Source organism: Sceloporus occidentalis, unplaced genomic scaffold, assembly GCF_023333645.1.
Source record: "Sceloporus occidentalis isolate IW3139 unplaced genomic scaffold, rSceOcc1.0.p SCAF_28, whole genome shotgun sequence".
In the NCBI taxonomy this organism is placed as follows: Eukaryota; Metazoa; Chordata; class Lepidosauria; order Squamata; family Phrynosomatidae; genus Sceloporus; species Sceloporus occidentalis.
This window is the reverse complement of record NW_028317008.1, coordinates 10,911,204-10,932,343: the sequence shown is the minus strand read 5'-3', so window position 1 is coordinate 10,932,343 and position 21,140 is coordinate 10,911,204. Positions and strand designations below refer to the sequence as shown.

At 37.2% G+C, this 21,140-nt stretch overlaps 1 protein-coding gene across 2 annotated transcripts in view; it reads left to right on the top strand.

Moving 5' to 3' along the window:
- The window catches only part of LOC149299804 (early endosome antigen 1-like), a 32,400-nt gene extending 13,688 nt beyond the window's left edge, over window positions 1–18,712 (top strand). For both annotated transcript variants that reach the window (XM_089486134.1, XM_089486132.1), the window contains 20 exons: window positions 1,755–1,871; window positions 3,033–3,371; window positions 3,916–4,065; window positions 4,577–4,696; window positions 4,920–5,123; window positions 5,449–5,649; window positions 6,001–6,114; window positions 7,264–7,419; window positions 8,395–8,534; window positions 9,076–9,394; window positions 10,117–10,218; window positions 10,650–10,844; window positions 11,288–11,470; window positions 13,415–13,600; window positions 14,131–14,262; window positions 14,846–15,031; window positions 16,430–16,668; window positions 16,922–17,042; window positions 18,081–18,179; window positions 18,590–18,712. In XM_089486134.1, the coding sequence (XP_089342260.1) occupies window positions 1,755–1,871; window positions 3,033–3,371; window positions 3,916–4,065; window positions 4,577–4,696; window positions 4,920–5,123; window positions 5,449–5,649; window positions 6,001–6,114; window positions 7,264–7,419; window positions 8,395–8,534; window positions 9,076–9,394; window positions 10,117–10,218; window positions 10,650–10,844; window positions 11,288–11,470; window positions 13,415–13,600; window positions 14,131–14,262; window positions 14,846–15,031; window positions 16,430–16,668; window positions 16,922–17,042; window positions 18,081–18,179; window positions 18,590–18,712 (3,426 nt within the window). The remainder of the gene's footprint in view (window positions 1–1,754; window positions 1,872–3,032; window positions 3,372–3,915; window positions 4,066–4,576; window positions 4,697–4,919; window positions 5,124–5,448; window positions 5,650–6,000; window positions 6,115–7,263; window positions 7,420–8,394; window positions 8,535–9,075; window positions 9,395–10,116; window positions 10,219–10,649; window positions 10,845–11,287; window positions 11,471–13,414; window positions 13,601–14,130; window positions 14,263–14,845; window positions 15,032–16,429; window positions 16,669–16,921; window positions 17,043–18,080; window positions 18,180–18,589) is intronic.
- The last annotated feature ends 2,428 nt before the right edge of the window (window positions 18,713–21,140 follow it).

The following is a 21,140-nucleotide window of genomic DNA, read 5'->3' as shown; positions in this document are numbered from 1 at the left end:
CAAAATCCACAGAACTTCAAAACACAAAACATAACCGTAAATAATAAGGACACGCGCGTTAGGTAGTTTTCAATTTCACGTGTATAATCTCCCCTTTAATATCAGTGATATAATAGTGTTAGAATATTCTTTAACATAATGCTGACTGAAACGCTTTCTGTTAATGGTCTTATATCCCCGTGGTGTTTTACTGCACGTCATCATTGTGGGCAATGTGTGTAATTTATATATCTACCGCTTAATGTTTTCTTCAGCTAGACTACACTGTAGGCCAGAAGCACAATGTTCTGATGTCCCTTTTTAAGGAGATAGACATACACAAGCGTTTCTAAAGTGCAAAATTTGGTATACAATAGGAAACTGATTTCATAGCTATCATTTAACCTTCAAACTTTCTCTTATTTCTACCTTGTTCCAATGTAATACGCCAGGCCTTACTTTTAGGATAACTGGGGTTTTGTTTTTTTTATATATGATTTTTTTTTTAACTGTATTTGATTAATAAGAGTTAAGGGAGACTTATGGGAGAATGAACATGTTCATTAATCATATATCATGGATGGCTAGCATACAGAATCCCAATACTTTCGGTCAATAGCTTAGTGTTTCTAATCCCAGAACAGGGGTCAAGTCAAATGACTTTTGTGGTTTCCAGCACTCATTTGTAATGTTACGATTCCTAAATCACGCATTTGCCTGTTTTCCATCTTACATCCAGTGTCATTACATTTGTGTCATTTTTCTTTTGTCTGCTCTCTGTGGAGATCGTTGCATTTAAGGTAACACTTCATAAATGCCTTTCATTCTTTCCGCCGTTTGAACATAAGCACAATTCTGTTGTACTATGCATGTCGTTTGTTTCCGATACTTTAACCTTGCTGTTAAACAGAATTAGAATTCCAAGCATTGACGTTTTAGTCTGGTGTTCATTAAAGCTTTTCTTAGTGTAGGTCATTATTCATCCAAATTGCAATTGATTTAACTATTTGGGAAAGACCTAGCGGATTGTATTTCTATAACTGATCTATTGCAAAGTTGGAAATTGTGTAAGCATCTGCGTCAGAATGGAAGGAAGTTGCAATTTTATATAGTGTCTGATTTGCATGTCCACAGCATGTTGACAAGGATATGAGTCACTGAGGGTTTACTGTAGACCTTTGCACAGTAACTCAGTGATTTGGCTACTATATTATTGCACTAAAATGACATACAGGGAAAACTGTAGCAAACAAAGTTGTTAACATAAAACCTGAGCCCCTTTGTCTGTGTGTGTGTGTCTGTGTGTGATATTCTAGAGCTGCAAGGACAGTAGGAGACCCTAGATGTTTCCAGGCTTGTATTGCACCGAATGAAACAAACACACAAAGAAAAACCTACTCCTGCTATTCAGGCGTCTTACTATACAGCAGCCTTCCCTGACTACCAAAGAACACTGGGATAAACTGCTCTTTCCGATCTCCTGCTTATATATATATATATATATATATAACGACCTCAAATATAAGAAGGGGTATTTTTCTGAGCATCTGGTTTAAAAAATAAAAAAAAATAAAAAAAAAAAAAAAGTTTTGTTATAAACATTGAGTTACAAAAGTGTTACATCCGGTAAAGTTAGTAGAATGAAATTTTTAGATCTCCTGGCTAGCCTTGTCTCTATATTTCTTGTATACCCTGTGTTTGTACGTATATCTGTGTTTACTTATCACAATGCAAATACTAAAAAGTATGTGTTTTTTTTTTTTTTTCTTTTTCAGGCTACTATTAACCAGTTGAAGGCTGAGCTGGCTAAAGGTCCCCAAGAAATTGCTGTGTATGTGCAGGAAATACATCAGCTAAAAACCTCAATAACTGAGCTGTCTCAAAAAAATGAGGTAACACAGCCCAGCCTAGATATCTATTAGATTTGTGCATTCAGATTTGTATGAATTGCAAATATAACTAAATATGCATATGCATTCGTATGAAGCTTTGAAAATGAAGGAAGACCCTCTATGAAACAAAGTTCAGAATTTTACTTTGCATTTTGTGGGCTCATCTACCCACACTCCCTTTCTTAGTGTCTCCCTAACTTCTCTGTGGAAGGTTTCTGCGTCTAACAGCTACGCCTCTTCTCCAGTATAATCTTCAACTTATTGTTCTTATCTCCCATCTTCTTTCTTTGTCAGCATCTCCATGGACATGACCTCCTGGTGAACTCCTGCAAAATGGCAGAGCTTCCAGTGACATCGTCTCCCCTGATTGGAGGATTAGGGGAGAGGGGATGCCCAGAAGCTCCACCATATTGCTTGAAGATAACGTCCTGCGCACTTCCACAAAAATGGTAGCAGTGCCGATGACACTGGAAATGCTACTGTTTTTGTGGAGATTCACCACAAGGTTGTGTCCGCAGAGATGAAGATGAGAAGGAGGCTAAAGAACAAGCGGAACTGTGAGACACAGAATCGGAAGTGGTCAGTGGAGACGGTAGGGAGTCATTCAGAGAGCTTGAGAGACAGTGACTGATTTCCTTTTTTGAAAATACTATTGGGAAAAAACTTCCACCCACAGTCTATTGTCCCTTGAACTCCCACTGTAGAAGAATTTTATATTTAAGTGCTCTTCCAAAATGAAAAAACATACACCACCGGCCGTTCTCAGGAGCAGCCCTTCTCCTCCATGATCCAACTGATTGGCTGCTTCAAGCATGATATCCTCAAGTCTCTGCATAATTTGTGATATTGCATATGTTGGGTAGGAACCTGTTTATATTAGCAGTACTTGATTTACAGACACATATTGAGAGTACTTGTTTGGTAGTATCTATAACTTTCAAGTTATTTTGTTTCTTCAACCAACCTTTTCGACACTTGGCATGTGCTTGACATCTGTTCTAAAGCATCATTAATCATACGTATTATGAATAGTGTTATCAAACATGATTTTGGTTCTTGCTGAATGGTATTGGCTTGGTAGCTTCTTTGTAAATTGTCCTTGAATTCAATCTTAATAGTTATACGTCAAGAGAATTTATAATTGTTGTCCCATTTTTACAGACTTTAGCTCAAAATCTCTCAAAGAAGGAATCCGATTACAGCCTGCTAGAGGAGAAGCATACTGAAGAGTCCATGGCTAAGAAGAATCTTCAAATTACTGTTAACCAAAAGGACCTGGACTGCCAACAGCTTCAAGCCCGGCTTTCTGCTGGTGAAGTTACACTACAGACGGTGAAGACTGAAGTGACTGAGAAGGCGGAAGCCAATCAGAAACTCAAAGTGGAGCTTTCTGAAGTGGAGACTAAATACCAACACCTGAAGGCTGAATTTAAGCAGCTGCAGCAGCAAAGAGAAGAGAAGGAGCAGCATGGTGTACAGCTGCAAAGTGAGATCAACCAGGTGACCAACCATCACACTGTGTATTTTGCAGATTTTTGCCTGTCCTCAATGTGCATGCACAGTAGAACGTGGCTTGTTTAACTGAAACACTGGAATTCCATTTTAAACTGCAAGCTAGTTTTTTCTTTTGGTTTTATTCGTATCCTGCCACAATGTATCAGTCTTGATTTCAGCTTCAGAAAATTCTACAGTTCAATATTATTTGAGTTCTCAGGCAGGTATTTTTAGGCCCAGGGAAGGTTAGGGTCAATGTAATATATTTTGGTTAGAATGCATCAAATAATAATAAGGTGTTCTAAATGAATGTATGTTGGCTCTTATTAAGTATATGTAAATCTACTTGGAATGGGTTACTGTTCCTCCCAAAGAGAACACACTTTATCAATTCATTGAGCCCTGTATGTGCAAATCAGTCGAAGTAGATTTAGCTGCTGGTTATGATGACCTGAAGTAATGTATACTGTGTTAGCATGCAAATCCTGCTTTATATGTGGTTAATCGGTGGAAAGTACCTGGCAGCTCACTGAAGCCCGCTTGCTTTTAGCTGCACAGCAAATTGTTGGAGACCGAGCGCCAGCTAGGGGAGGCCCATGGAAGGCTCAAGGAGCAGAGGCAGCTGTCTGCCGAGAAACTGATGGACAAGGAACAGCAGGTGGCCGATTTGCAGCTGAAGCTTTCACGTGCAGAGGAGCAGGTCTGCTTGTGTGCTATGCATTTATATTTGTAGCTGCTGCCTGTTACTGGATTCCAGCACCCTGTTGAAAACATTTAACATCCTCATTCGGCATGTTCCACTGACTAACTTTAGTGCATTTATCTTGCATAAGCCTTTCCTTTCTCTAGTCCCCATTAGCAATATTCTCCCATTGTAAAATAATCAATTTACCAATTTGTGGTTGAGATTTACATTTAATGTGAATGTGTCCATGACCACTTCACAGTACTTTTTTTTGCATGACATTTTGTGGCTAATGTAGTGCCCCCTTCTCCAATTGGATCGCTTAGTTGGTCACTATAGTGAAAAGACCACTCAGAAACACGATGGGCTAAAAGGCAAAATGCTGTCACTGTACACTTGGTCAGTATTCCAGTGTGTTAGCAGTTTCCTGCAGAAGACAATATTTTGATGTATAATGTATCAGTTAAAACTTACACTTCAGCTCATTCAGAGGTTGTTACAATGATAATATTTTTTTCTCTCCTAGCTTAAAGAAAAGACTTCTACTTCTACAGATTTGCAACATCAGCTAGAAAAACTAAGACAGCAGCATGTGGAGCAGCAGACCCTCCAGCAGACCACTACATCTAAACTAAGGGAAGCCCAGGTACAAACCGGCAATGTGTGGAGAATCATCTCCTGCTCATGACTGTCGCTATTTTATGCTACTGCTACCTCTAGTCTTACTGAAGGTATAGGAACAGAAAAGCTAGGTTATCTTTTGTGTACAACTCTACTTTAACAATTAGATGACGTAAATGGGATGCATATTTATGATTAGAACCAGCAGCCATCTCTGAAGCATTGGTTTTGGGTTTTTTTTATTCCAGAATGACTTAGAGCAAGTACTACGCCAAATTGGGGACAAAGACCAAAAGATCCAGAACCTCGAAGCCTTACTAGAAAAGAGCAAAAAAAACACCACTCTGCTTGAAAAAGAGCGTGAAGATTTGTTTGCCAAAATTCAAGCTGGGGAAGGTGAAACAGCCGTTCTGAACCAGCTTCAAGAGAAGAACCATGCGCTGCAGGAACAGGTATCTGTCAATAGACATAAAAGATTGTGTTAGTCTCTGCAGGAAGAGAGCAAAAGAAACTGATTGTAGCTTTTTACCAGATAATATCTCCATGTGGAAACAGATTATTATTCAAGATCATATTCTAATAGGACTATGGAAAAAAAGAAAAAAGAAAAAGTTGTGTATAACAACTGTAGCTTTCTCTTCCGAGCTGGTGAAAGAGATTGTCCCCATTTCCCTTAACATTTGTTATTGCCAGATGAAGCATGATGCTATTGGCAGCAGTATACTGTGTAAAACCCTTTATCTGATTCACAACTTATACACCCTTTACTTGTATCAGTTAACTCAGCTTACAGAGAAGTTAAAGAACCAGTCGGAAAGTCACAAACAGGCTCAGGAGAACTTACATGAGCAAGTACAGGAGCAGAAGTTACAGCTCCGAGCATCACAGGACCGTGTCCAGTCCTTAGAGTCCACTATGGGGGAACTCACCAGTCAACTTAATGAAAGCAAAGAGAAGATGACCCAGCTGGATTTGCAGGTAGAGTTTTAAGTCTTTTTTTTTTTTCTAACCATTTTGTTATTCACGCTCTGTGTTTTTGGGGAGGATCGTCAGGGATGGTTTTGCCAGCATGGTTTGAACCAAAATTATTATATACAGTCAGAGTATTTATCATTTGTAACTAAGCTAATCTGTTTCCTAGATGTTTTTTGTGAATGGTTTGTATTCTGCTTTATTTGTTTCACTAAATGTTTCTGGGGCAGAGAAATGTCACATTTGTACTTAAGACACTAGAACCTGGTCATTTAAGTTAGCATGTTAGCTAATTCTGCATTTGGTGATAGCACCTTCTGCGTTTGTGTAAAAATGTTCATCTTAATTTATTTTTAGATTAAAGCAAAGACCGAACTTCTGTTGGCAGCAGAAGCAGCAAAAACAGCACAGAGAGTAGACCTTCAGAACCACTTGGATACGGCCCAGAATGCACTGCAAGACAAGCAACAGGTAAATGACCCAGTTCACTAAAAGGTCTCAGGTAGTCTTTTAGACAAATAATGCATATTAAAGTACTCTTATAAATGTAAAATAATATATATACACACAACTTACCTTTAGTAGAAGCTCCAGAGCCACAACATTCAATGTTTGGTGCCACTGATTGGCAGCTTGCATGCACAGAAAGAGGGGTCTTGTTAGGTCTCCCAGAGTGTTTGCTGAGCCAGCCCTGAAGCTGGCTTGTAATAAGTATATCATGTGTTTGCCAAACAAATTTCCTGCACAACAAATAACTGGAGGGTGGATAAAGAACCAAATGCATATGGGGTAATTCTACAGAACCCTCTGTTTGTGTGCAAGGGTAATCACAATCATATGCATAAAATTGTTTATAATCACTAGTGTCCCTTGAAGTGATTGAAGGCTCTACTCAGTGGCTTTCTAACATTACACATATTACTATCTTGGCGCATATGCAATTATTATTATCTTTTATATAGTGCCTACAATTTACACTGCACTTCTCACAGTACATGCATTCAAAGGGTATGACAAAACTAAAAGTGACAGATATATTATATATATACACACACATATAGGGATACTTGAGAATGTTTAGTATTTTGTGTAAAATAATAAATGAGGATGCCTGATGATTCAGTGTTTGCTAATACTCATTACAGTTAGAATTATATTATATACTCTATTTATTGCCGTTATAAATTCTGTCACAAAATAATGAATTCAGAGCAATCAAGAGAAGAACAGACTGTTATTGTTTAGAATGCTGTATTTTGGAGAATTGATCTGGGTATGGTATGGCCCTATGTGTTCATAAAGTCTATTAAAGATATTGAGAAACAACATTTAGACCTTTGCCCCCCAATGGCTGTTCATAAACATGGCCCAAAGTTCTAAACGTGGCGCAACAAGCAGGAATATTCCATTGGTATTCTTGTGGTTTGACCCACTTTTACAACTTTGCCAGAGATCTTTTTTTCTTAATATGTTGTAGTGTCCGACACACCTAAGCGTTGCATAAATATATTGCTTTTAGTACCACACATTGTGCAGTGCTCTCACGATTCTTATGATTGTTAGCTTTTTTTTTTCTTTCTTTGTAGTACACTTTTTTAAATGTATATTTCCTCTTAACAGGAATTGGCTAAAGTCAACGCTCAACTTGAACAAGTGATGACAAAACTGCAAGATAAGTTGGAGTACTGTGGTCAGCTAGAGTCAAATCTTAAAGAGTATAAAGAAAAGCATCTGAATCTGGAGCAAAAGTCAGAAGCTTTGGAAGAACAACTTAAGGTTTGTTGTAAACTAGAATTTGCAGATACTACCTCCAAGGCATCCAGGAAATCTATACAGAATGCTTCAATATTTTACTTGCCGAATATGGCTGTTTGGCCAGGGAAGGGCATATTATCTGTCCCAATGTACGCACTGGATAAAGGTTCAAGGTTAAAGTGCAAATGTCATCAGATAATGACATGGTCACAATTTGTAGGGCGAAAAATATCACCTATTCAATTTACTAGCAAAATGTATAGCTGAAAACGTGTTTTAAGTAATGAAACCTGTATATCTTGGGCATAGAAATGAAAACTATTTACAGAATGACAGTGCGCACTTGACCCGATTAAAAGTTGATATTATGGTAGCAGCGTGACTGCCTCTAGTTCTACTCTAGCCAACGTCAGATGTCATATGAAAAAGTACACCCTCTTTGAATTCTATTTATTCAACAAAAGTAAAGCCAAAATGGAGAAGCCATGTGCACACCTTTATTGCTTCCATAGGAATTAAAATGCTAAGTACCAGATACTGCTAATCAAATGCCCATGATTAATTGATCATCAGCACGTTTGACCACCTCTATAGAAGTTTTCAGGTCTGGCGTCAGGTGTGTGTTAACACTATGCCTAGTAGAAAAGACATCAGCAATGATCTTAGAGAAGCAACTGTTGCTGCCCATCAATCTGTGAATGGTTATAAGGCCATTGTTCTCACATTAAAATAATGTAAAGTCCATCATTATACAGTGAGAAAGATTATTCAAAAGTGGAAAAAATTGAAGACAGTTGCCAATCTTCCCATGAGTGGATGTCCCAGCAAATTCACCCCAAGGTCAGACCGTGCGTTGCTTCTAGAAATTGCAAATAACCCAAGAGTAACATCTCATAAACTTTACAATTTAACATCTTGAGGCCTGTAGAGTCTGACAGTACAATTAGAAGAAGACTGAACAAGTATGGTTTGCTTGGAATTGTATCTTTTCAACAGAAATTTGAAGCAGATCTCATCAGTGTTAAAGCAAACCGAGAACAGGCTGTACATGAGCTGAAACAACAGAAGCAGCACAACAGTCAGCTGGAGCTGAGAGTCACAGAACTGAGCAAACAGTTAGAGGATGAGAAGGGAGTGTAAGTAACCAGACCCTGTATATTATCCCCACAGTATAGCTGAGTTAGCGTTTTATAATGACCACGGGTCCTGCTGAACTGTGGTATTTTTAGTTGTCAGTTTATTTCCTTTATTTTATTAAATATAAACAGTTGTGTGGGTCGGCAGGTAATTTCTATGTAAATATGAACAAAGGAATAAAACTAGCTCTGGAGTACTACATATTAAATCATATTGCTGTAGGGGAAGGGTGTGTTCATGCTGTAGAATTGATGATTTATGTAAAAAGATCATTTCAGAACTATATTTAAATAAAACACATAGTGGAGTCCATTTTAAAATTCTGTATGTGTATTCACTTTTTTTGGTGTTCAACTCATTTTCCTCCTCCTGGTCCTGCCAAAACAGGAAGCTCATTTAAGTATACTTCCCACCAATGCTTAAGTGTTCTTTTTGTTTTCATATAATTGCACTATTCGTGTAATTGCAATAGTTTACCCTGATAATGATATATTAACTGATTCTGGAGCATTACTTCCTTATTGTATTTCATTTCTGCAGAGTATCTGAAACAAAGCTGGAGCTACAGAAGAAAGCAGACTCTCTCCAGCAGTCAAAAGAGTTGCTCCTCAAACAGGAGCAGGAGACCCACAGTCTCAAGGACAGACTTGAAAAGCAAAAGCAAGACTTGGAGAAAACGGAAAGGCAGATGCAGGATGCTGTGGGGAATGCAGAGAAGGTCAGACTGGATAGAGACACTCTGCAGAAAGAGCTTACTGACACCAAAGACCAGCTGACCAAGAGCAAAAACACCCTAGAAGAGTCCAAGGCTGCTTTGGAAAAGGAACGTAATAAAGGAAAGGAAATGATACAGAATACAGTAAGTTCAGTACAATTAAATGGTATGCAATCCTGAATGCTGAGTGCTAAATGTCTAGCAGCTTCATAGTAAACATTGAGTAGACTTTTCTCTGCCAGAATTGGCTCTGGTCAACATTATATGCCTGTCTTCAAGTTTTGCACCTTAGCCAATTTGCCTCCACTATGGTCATTTTCCAGACCTGTGAAGGTTAATAACAGGAATCCATGCCCTTCTCATCCTTCATCACAGTCCACATTATGTGAATCCATGCCCTTCTCATCCTTCATCACAGTCCACATTATGTGATATCATTTTAGACTGAGAAAGATACAGTGTCCTGCACTAATATTGGCACCCTTGGTAACTATGAACAAAGAGGGCTGTGACAAAAAATTGATTTTGGAAGTATATTATTACATACCTGCATACTGCTACAGCAGCCAGTGCAGAGAAGAGGGAGACCCTCCTCCACGCCCGCTACAGCAGCAGACTCCACGGAGAAGGGGTCTTTTCCGCGGCGGTTGCTGTAGCGGCGGCTGTGAGGAGAAGGAGGGGGTCTCCCCCTTCCTTGGGAAGAAAAGCAGCGAAGAGGAGCGCCGCTTATGCAGGTATGTGACATATATATTGTGAAGTGGCTTTTCAAAATATCACATTGACCAATAAACAAGAAGTCTATTATCACATATTTTGCTGTAGAAGATGGATGGTTTACAGAAAGCCCTTATCTGTTCTCTCTGTAGGAAAAGTTGCACGAAGAAGTGCGAAACAAACTTCAAATACAGGCTGATTCTGCCACTAAAGAAGTTGACGAACTTAAAATCACGCTGGAGAAAAAAGAGGAAGTAATGCTTTTTTATGAGTTGTTGTAACGGCAAACACAACAGTAATTGACTTGATGGCATGTTACAGGTTAAGCCCTTAAATTTAAAGTTACTAATGCTTTGTAACTCTCTTTTTACCTGGCCCTTAAGGCAGATAAATGCTCGAATGCATAACATGTTTGGTACATTGACATATTTTGTTATAATGTGTTATGAACTTTATCGTATAAAAACACTACGCCTAGGTATTTTTAAGGCGTCTTGATTACTTGATATTTAGATTTTTTTGCACGATGGACTTTATGAATTAAGCACAAAACAGGAGACAAGAGAATGTTGTTTGGTTGAATGAGCAAAATAAAATGTAAAACCTGCTGTATTTTGAGACGATTCTGATGAACTGTTTTATGGTGTATTGCATGTTTCATTTATTTTCTACTTCTCACTTAAAGGAATCCAACCAGTTGAGGTCGGAACTTGAGAAAGCACGCGGCTATGTTGCCAAGCTGCACAGTTCAATCAAAGAAAAGGAAAAGCTTCAACAGGAATTTCAGGCTAAGATGAAACAGATGCAAGATACATCTGAGCAAGATAAAAAGCATCATAAAGCAGAGATTGAAACCGTGGCAGCTCAGTTAGCACAAAAGGTGAAAATACATTGAAATGTTCTACCTTTGTACTTGTATATAGAATGGAAATTTGCATCATTAGCTGAGAACGTTTCATAAAATGCTTTATTTTGTGAGTCCCTTCCATTGGGGCTATTCTAGTTATGGCTGAAGGTTAATTAAGGTTTTTCAGATGACTTTAATGATTGATTGGAATACACAGATTATATTGCTCAGTTCAAAACTCAGTACTTTTGTATTAGCCCTATATAGTTTTTGTTGTTGTAAGTTTAAGTCAAGCTTAAAGCAGTTTATAAAATGACTAGTCATCTGTTCTTTTACACTTCTTTTTGCAAGGGCCAAACATGTGCAACCTGTCATTAATATTAATGTAATTTTTTTCATAGATTTTGTCAAACAAATATTGTTTATACGCATTGCAATTCCTTTATGAACACAACCTTTTGTTTTGTGGCTCCCAGGTAGAACAAGAGGGGATATTACAGCAGCAAATAAACTCATTATCTAGCGAGCTGGCATCTGAGAAGAAAAAGCTCTCCGATGTGGAGAAAGACAATGGAGCCTTGCAGGAAAAATTTAATCTTCTGCAGTCTGACATGTATGGGAAGGAGTCTGAAGTGTCTGCAATAAGGCAGGACCTGAAGGTAAAACTTCAGCATTTACATTTTTACAAGGGGATGCTAATGTGGAAAATGTAATGTAGGTTGATGTAAACAATGTTAGCTAAATGCAGTAGAAAGGGTCTTGTGAGAACACTTCTGCTTCTGTAAACCACCTTTGCATACTTTAGGTTACAAGTACCAGACCACCATTCTAAACCAGTTTAAGACCATAAAGGGGCAGAAGGGAAACTATAGCAAATTACAAATGGAATATGGATTGTTTAGACAGCATGACTTTTAGCTCTCAGAGGGAACAAACCACATTAAAATCCACAGTAGGTTGATTAGGTCTGTAGGTTTATTCCAGCATTCCATGCTAACTTACAAGCCTATTGAGAGTCGCTATTGGAAGTACAATTGGAACTGATTGCAATTTATCATTTGTGATATCAGCACTGTGAAATATGAGGGCACCATATGAAGCAATGAATAATAATGTTTACCATGTTGTGACCCTTAATACAACTTTTATTTTATATAAAGATTATAAACTCAATGGATTCAGTATGTCACCTTTGCGTTCTTCAATCCAGTCTCTTAGTATTTGGTAGGACCATCTAATATGTGGGATAAACAAAGGAGGGGAGCAAGCCAATTGACTACACGCTACTTTAACCCCTTGACGAAAATTGGTAAAGGAGAGTAGAAAGCGACCAACAATGTGCTTACAATATAGCACATTAATGCCCTCCCATATTCCTTTAGCTCACCTTTCCTAGTCCCTCTCCTGCAATACTTTTACTAGTGTGTCTGGTCCATCCCTTACACTGGCCCTTTTACCTATTGTGTAATACACCCTAAATCCCTCTAGATTGTAAACTCGTTTGAGCAGGGCCCTCCTCACCTGTTGTCTCTTTTAGTCAATTTGTTATATTACATGCTACTTGTTATGTCCTGTCTACCCATTGTACAGCGCTACAGAATTTGATGGCACTATATAAAACAATAAATAATAGTTTTCTAGGAAAAAGTGGAAGCTAAGAAAAAGTGCTTGCCAGTGTTGCAGAAGTGCCTCAGTATGGAGGCATTCAGCAACACAAAAAAGTAAAGGGCCCCGTTTGATTGCTCTTTGGATCCAATCCCTAATGAGAACTCTGAGCTCAGGTACTCCAGCCAACCATGCAGCTCAATGGGGTCTAGCTCACGAATCACTATATGATCAGTTAAAAAAAATAGTTAAAAAATAAAATAATAAAAACACCCAGTTCAAAGAAAATATGTCCAAAAAAGTTTGTTATGAGCAATTCTTAAAATTAAAATACTAGCATTTGAAATACTGTGGATTGTCTGGTTTTCAAACATGGGCGTATGGCTTAATGGGGGTAAATTGAAGTGACTGGCATCAAAGATGTCCCAAACAGGACATAGACACACTATGACCAGATTTGAAAAAAAATATTTTGAAATACTTATTGCCCTATAACTTGCAAAAAAGAAAAAAAACATTTGCATATTTCTAAACTCAGGACCACTATTAGAATCTGTTTAGCAGGTTTCTTTTATTAGCTTTTTGTAGATAAGTAAAAATATTTTTCAAATAAAAGCAAAAGTGCTTTTTGTCAATGTTCACCATATTTTTTTTATTTAGATTATAAGAGCAAAATAATAGTATCTAAAGAAAGCTTTTCTTATCCTGGAAAAAAAAAACCAATGCATATAATTTGTGTGGGTACACTAATTAGACAGAAGAAACAGCTAAACAGCAACACCACAAAAATGTTACAACTTTAAGGGTGTCCTTTAATGGGTTAAAAGTTCACTTCAAACTGCCTTTACATGTTAAAAGCATATTTTGCAATGAAAAAATACGGCTATTACTATGGACCATGTTTCTGAAAACTCTTTTAGATTGGGAACCAGCTAGCATAAACTCCGACTACTTTTTGTTTTTCTTTTTAGTATAATGCTATTTCTTTTTTTTGCCAGTCTGCAGAGGACAAACTTCTCTTATCCCAAGAAGAGCTGAGGTCTAATAGGAATGAAATCAAGCACTTAAATAAAACAATCCAGGAACTAACTGCTATAAAAGGTACCATGGAGCAGGATATAGCTAAGAAAACAAGCCAGTTGAACCAGCAGGAGAAATCCCTACATGAAATACAGGAGAAGAAGGTATGATTCTCTGGGTTCTGCTTGTTTTCTGATGGTTCTGCTTTACGCATTAACTGGGATATGATTATTTAATTGAATGTTTAGTGTCAAGAACCAGTGTAGCTAAAGTGCACATGTGAAAAAGAACAAAGTGTAACATCAGTGAAAGAGTAACCTAGTGCTACAATCTTATCTAAATTGTGTTATGTTATGAAATATTACTGTGTTCCTTTTTATGAAATGTATTTTAGTGCATTTCATCTAATTAAAGTAACCCAAAACTTGTTTGGATTGGATTTTTTAAATTAGATAGAATGCTTAGAGATATATAATCATTTATTACTGTAAAATGATATATTAGTAATGTTGGGCAAAATGAGTATAACATGTTTCTGCTTATTTTTGTTTGTCGTATTGTACTTTTTATTTTGCAAACAAGTTCTTATCATTGCTATTATTGTTATTAAAATAATTAATGAAATTACAATCAAATCACCCCCATTTTCTTCTGTCACATTCAAGAGTGACATACACTTTTCTTGCAATTTTAGGTCTCAGCAGAGAAAGAACTAAGTGAAGAAATAGTGAAAGCAAATAACCTTAATTCTCTCAAGGACAAACTTGAGGGAGAATTGACAAAGAAGAGTGAGGAACTGAAAAATATCAAAGAGGAATTCCAAAAGGTGATTATATGTTTAATGTTTTGTAGTTGATCAGAGGGTCAGTAACTGCTGTAATATATGAAAACATACATATTTTTCTGTTTAACTTTGAGGATAAAATAGGATCAATAAAAATGTACTTAAGAGGTGTATAGGCATAAAGTGTACATGCAAAAAAAAAAAAAGTCTGACCATTTTAAAAATAATTAGTTATAAATAGCCTCTCAAATAAAAAGAAAATTATGCAACAAACATGATGAAACGAAAGTGCTTTATTATTTTCACTAGGAATAAAATCTTAATGTAATATAACTTATGCTGTTAGCCAGCAATATACAGAATCTCACAAAAGTGAGTACGCCCCTCACATTTTTGTAAATATTTTATTGTATTATTTTGAGGTGACCGCAAATTTACCCTGTTATACAGGCTGTACACTCACTACTTTACATTGTAGCAGAGTGTCATTTCTTCAGTGTTGTCACATGAAAAGATATAATAAAATATGAGGCATGTACTCACTTTTGTGAGATACTGTAACTTTCATTTCATTTTTGTAATGACAAGTGTCATATTAAAAATTATGTATTTGTTTTACCAACAGAAAACAAGCAGCTTTGAAGAAGCCAAGCAGCTACTGATTCAGCAGAAGCTGGAACTGCAGAGCAAAATTGATAACTCTGTGTCTGCCCTGCAGCAGGCAAAGAACATTCAGCAAGCCCTGAAAGATGATATGAAAAGAAAGGAGGAAGATTGGACAAAACAGTGCTCTGAACTTCAAAATAAGCTGGTGAGTGAATAATGTAATATCTTGTTGGAGAAAGAGGACATCAGGGGTTCTTTAGCACAAAATATAAAGGCTAAATGGGGAATTTAAAAACACTTAGCGGTGAATATAAACATCCTGATCTCAATATACATCTACCACACAGCAGAAGACATTTTATAAGCCGTTGGCTGGACACCCTTCTGTGTTTAGTGTGTACAGAACTAAAGCACCAAGGTTGTTTTAGTTGTGTAGCTACAAAGCATAAACATTTTAGGCACAGCAATCCTTTCACGCTACTGATTTTACAATGTGTGAGAAATGGACAAGGATAGCGATTCATTTCTGGCTGTACTATCTGAAGCTCTGGAAGTTTATTTCCACACCTCTGTGCACCTTAGAGAAAAGCCAGACTAGCCCCCCTTTATCAGTCCAGAATAGCCTATATGGTAGCTGGTGGGTTTTTGAGTTCTGTTTGTATCCCTTTTGGGTTATACCCAACTGTATATAGGGACTTTATTTCTGGAGGCCAGTTTGTGGTGTTGGTTGCAGTTTTTACAATTTCAATTAACACAGTACTCTCTATAATTCATCTAACTGGAAGATTGTAATAAAAGTGGAAGTTGCATGGAACAATATTAATCTTTGATCATTAAAAAATTGTGTATGTATATATATATATATACCGTATTGGCTCGGATATAGGCCGCCCCCGTATATAGGCTGCACCCTAAAAGTTTGGTGCTTTTTTAAAGAAAAAGTTTTTTTTCTTTAAAAAAGCACCAAAAAAACATGCTGCCACTCTGTCTCCCCCCCCCCGAGATATGCTGCCACTCTGTCTCCCCCCCCCCCCGAGATATGTTGCCACTGTCCCCCCCGACTTACCAGAGGAGACTCCCGGGTGTCTTGCGGGGCTGGCGGGGGACATCTACGCAATACGCATACACAACTTCCGGTGCTGGCACTCAGCTGATGCGCTTAGACAACCTCCCGTGCCGGCACCCCCCCCCCCCCCCGTGGAAAGTGCTGGCACCGCTGCGGGGGATCTGTATCCTAACCCTGCCCAGCGCCTGGGACTGCATGTCCTGGGCGTCGGGCGCTAGACCCCGAATATAGGCTGCACCCCCACTTTAAAGACTTAAAGTGGGGGGAAAAAGTGCGGCCTATATTCGAGCCAATACGGTATATGTGTGTATGTATGTATGTGTGTGTATATATATATATATATATATATATATATATATATATATATATATATATATATATATATATATATATAAGCACACATACATATAGACAGGGTAAAAAAAAAAACATGTTTGTTGATGGTAGTGCACAGTAATAAGCCCATCACTGGTATCGGTACGTTAAAGCCTTTTAACTATTTCTATGTTTTCTCATTTTGCGTGTTGGTCTAATAAGACAACAGAATTGAAACAAAAAGAGGATCGCTGCAAAAAATATGAGGAGAATGAATCCAAGCTCACTATGCAAATCACGGCACTGAATGAGAACCTGGCCACACTTAAGAAGGAATGGCAAAGCAGCCAGCGCAGGGTGAGTGAACTTGAGAAGCAAACAGATGACCTGAGAGGAGAGATTGCGGTTCTGGAAGCAACAGTACAGAATAACCAGGATGAAAGACGTGCTTTACTTGAAAGGTAATGTGTATTTATATGTATATATGCATATATATTTTCCATTTTCTTTTCTCTAAATGTTGTTTATCATCCTGTAGGTTCACCATGTAGATCTGTTTGTTTTGTAGAAACACTCATGTAAGACTGCATGAGTTTACTGATATGAAGACATGCTACCAAATGATTCAGTCTTTTTTTGGTTAAAAATGACACTTATAAAATTGATTGTGATATGAAAATCAATCATCTTTGTTCTTAACAAATGTTCTTATAGGTATCTTAAGAGTGAAGGAGAAATTGAAAAGCTCCAAAGCAAAGTAGTAGAATTACGGAAGAAAGTAGATGAAACAACATATGCCATGGAAGAACTGGGTAGAGAAAACCAATCACTACAGGTACTCTTCCCAGCATTTACTTGACAGCATTATATTTAAGAACATTCCTTGTAGAAAGTAGAAGCAAATGTTTAAAGGATAATGTAACCAACCATTTTTTTGGATAGAGAGCCTGTGAAATATTTATTGTATGTACATTTGACACACCTTGGTGGGCAGGGCAGACATGCTTGGAAAAACACAACACACATGCTCAATGATGTGGCGTGGGGGACAAATGCTGTTAGGTTGTCCATGTTACCATTTTCTGCAGCTAAATATTGGCAGCTGTGATGCATTATAGAAAAAAACATATTTTTGTTATGATTTTGTTTTTCTAATTTTGTTTTATATTTTATGTACTTGCACCAAAAAGTTAAATAAGCTGTAAAAGCACAACCATATGGACATACAAATATAGTGAAAACCATAAGTGTCATAACATTGACGAGAATAGGCCCATGTACATCATTAAAAGTAGGGATGCACCAATATATCGGTGGCCGAAATATATTGGCCAAAAAGGGCATTATCGTCAAAATGCCGAAATGAAAAAATAATCGTCCGCAGAGGCCAGGCTGCTTACCTGTGTGTTGCTCGCACAGTGTGCGAGCAGCGTCTCATGTACCGGCCAGGAGAAGCAGGAACCCAGCAGAGTCATGTGAATGCACGTCACATGACTTTGCTCCGTTCCTTCTTTCATTTCTGTGCATCCCTAATTAAAAGTAAACTTCAATGGGAACGTTTTCCTTGCAAGTGATCTCAATTAAACCATCTTGGGCAGAGCATGGGTTGGTAGGTTGCAGTTCAGGAGCTGCAGTGTTGTGTGTTTTTTTTTAATATAGCAAGGTAAGGGTTTTAATTAAAAACCATAAATGAAACTACTTGTTTTCGGGCATCGAATTTCTGGTCGGTTTGCAGCTTTCAGGAACTGCGGTTTAGCAGTTGACTCGTGCTAAGAAGACAAAGGGAAGATAATACAGTCTAAACAAACATAATGTTGTTGCATGTTATTGTTTAGATATAGAAATTCATAGCATGACTGTCTATTTCTTGCAGATTAAGCACAGTCAGGCTCTGAATAGAAAATGGACAGAGGACCATGAAGTACAAAACTGCATGGAGTGTGGGAAAGGGTTTTCTGTGACAATTAGAAGGGTAAGTATAAACTTAATACATTGTATACCGCTTCTACCGTTTTTTTGTGTGTATATGCATCCTGTGGGGCATTTTCTCACCATTCTTTTTACCATCCCCCCCACATTGTGTCTTCTATCTTCAATTCACATTATGTATCTGATATATATATTTATATAATGTAAAAAAGAAAGTACACCCTCTTTGAATGTTATGGTTTTACATATCAGGATAAAATAACAATCATCTGCTCTGTAGCCTCAGATGAACAACACATGACATATTACAGCGTGCCATGATTTATCTAACAAAAATAAAGCCAAAATGAAGAACCATGTGTGAAAAACTCAGTACACCCTTACTACTTCCATAGGAATTTGCTTTGACTCAGAACAAGTTAAATCTAATGCTTGACTCTGTTCTCTTTTCAGCACCACTGTAGACATTGTGGAAATATCTTCTGTGCCGAGTGTTCTTCAAGGAATGCCTTAACCCCTTCGTCCAAAAAACCTGTTCGCGTTTGTAACACATGCTTTATTGACTTGCAAGGATAGGAATGGTTCCTTAGCTAGATATCTAAGTACACTTAGTATTTTTGTTAATGCACTCAGAGTACATATGTCTTTGAATGATTGTAAAACTCAGCAACACAAAAATATGTTTTCAAATGTTTTATTGATAAAAAGTATACTTATTGTATTTTTCATGAGCTATGATCTTCATTTACTGCATCAAGCATTTTCCGTCAAAAATGATGTTTTTTTTTTGTTGTTTCTAACTAACCATTTTATTTAGCTCCCTGTAAATATTAGTCTGACAGATTCATCTACATATTTTTCTACTTGTCAGGAAACACACTGTTGTGATAATAGCTTACAAAGAAAACAATTATGAGCCAATAAGAGAGTCTAGTCTTTCATTTGATTGGCCGATACACATTGTATGCGTAAATATTTAAGACGGCATTCATTTGAAAATGTTAGGTGCTTTGTCATGCTTGTGTGTTACAAGTAAGCGAATGCATAGAGACTGTGTTGCACTAGACAAATACAATATTGCCAATTGCCAACTCTGTAATGTGACATTTTGTTTGTGCCATTTGAGTTTTCCTTTGTTGGCCTGCAGTTTACTATTTTATTCATCGTTCTCATCACAAATCTGACATAAGAAAATATAGAAGACCTACTTGTCCTATGTCCCACACTTATATATTATGTGACTGTACTTTGTGAAATAGTTGGTGTTCTTTAATGATATTTAAAGGTCATCTTAAGATCCTCATACTAACAGTAGGTAAAAACGAATGCTCACAGTGTGGTTTCTGAACAAAAGATCTTGTAACAAATCATATTAGTCTTGTATTATTCCCTAGTGTTCCTGCCTTTATATGGGTTATTCATCAGGGCCAAATTGTATAATTCCAAGTCAAAGCACTATTGCACTTTTGCAATCGCCCCAAAAGATTTCATCTTTATTGGCAATAGACATTTGATATAACTTTTAATTGTTTCACATTAATGGGCTTTTATTTCAGGTAGGCAGTGTAAATTGCTTGCAATATGTCATCATGTGTGTGAGGCAAGAATGATTTTAACAACTGATGGACCTTCAAGGCCAACCAAATGTTTTAATGTGAATACAGTGCTGGGCTATTGATTCTTTAATTACATATCTTATAATGGTTTATGGAATGACGCAGTAATGGACTTTGAACTTTGATCTCATGCCCAGGATGTCACTTTCTCTACCAGACTATTCGGGTCCTTCTAAAGTCGTTTATCTGTGTCGTGTGTAATATAAAGTCATCCAGATATTCCCCTGTGTTCCTTCAAGGATTAGGTATTCATTATCTGGGTAAAGCTGAAGTTATTGTATCTGTATTATTCCATGCACCGCCATTTTAAGAGCTGCTGGTTTGTGTAAGCATTTGTAAAACAATTACGTATTGTAATACAGATGTAATTGCCCCATGCAAGTAATCATGATTTTTATCTAGATTTTGATGCACTTTTAACACTGTAACACTGTATTTTGAGTAAGACTGAAACTACAAGAAAACTAAATAGAACATATACATTTTAACTTTAGTATGAAGCCCCTCCATTGGTTTTGTTAGGTATACATTGGTAGTTGCTTGGAATCTAGTTAAGATTGCCATTTTCAGAGGATCCAAGTACAAAGTTTTACCCAATACATGATTAATCATTATTTTATCATGTTTAAAGTCTTGTGGAGGTGTGCTTAATGTAATTGCCTCATCCATACCAGATTCCCTAGCCTATGTCTTACTTACCTACTCTTCTATAGAGTGAGGCTTAATCCAAGGATAGTCAACTTTTGGAATGTCATAATAATAAATAATAAGATCATTGTCCCCCTAGTGACACCCACCTATCTGATTTATACATTCATAGCTCACTAAATGAGTTGTGGAAGGCGGTTTGTTGTCTCATTAATATCCCTAACAGGTTGAACCTGTTTCATCAACTTACTAATTTCCTGATATTTCAAACCGAGCTGGTTGAGTGTTGCAGCAGCAAATGCTGAATGCCTAAATAACGGAGGTTCATTTTGAAATGTATAACTTAGAAGTATTTTGAAAATGTTGTATGTGACATCTGCAGTGAACATGTCGAGTGATTGCAAGTTTCAAAACAACTGAAAGCTTTGCAGGGAGATGTAAACTTCTGCAAACCTATATGTACGTGTATTATGTATGTATGCTTATACTGTATCCATGTGAGCCAGTGCTTGACTGTTTTGAAATCTAACCAGTGTTGCTACTTCTGTTACCCACTATTAAGAACATTAAAAGGGGACTCCCACCATTTTTATTACAAGTATCAAATTAAAAATGAGTTTTCCAAAAATCCTGTGCTGTTTTGTCGTTTGAAACAGTTCTAGGTTTTAGACAATCTTTTCAGACAGGTGCATGTTACTAATTTCGATGTGTTCTAGCTCTGTTATCACAGCCCAATCTAC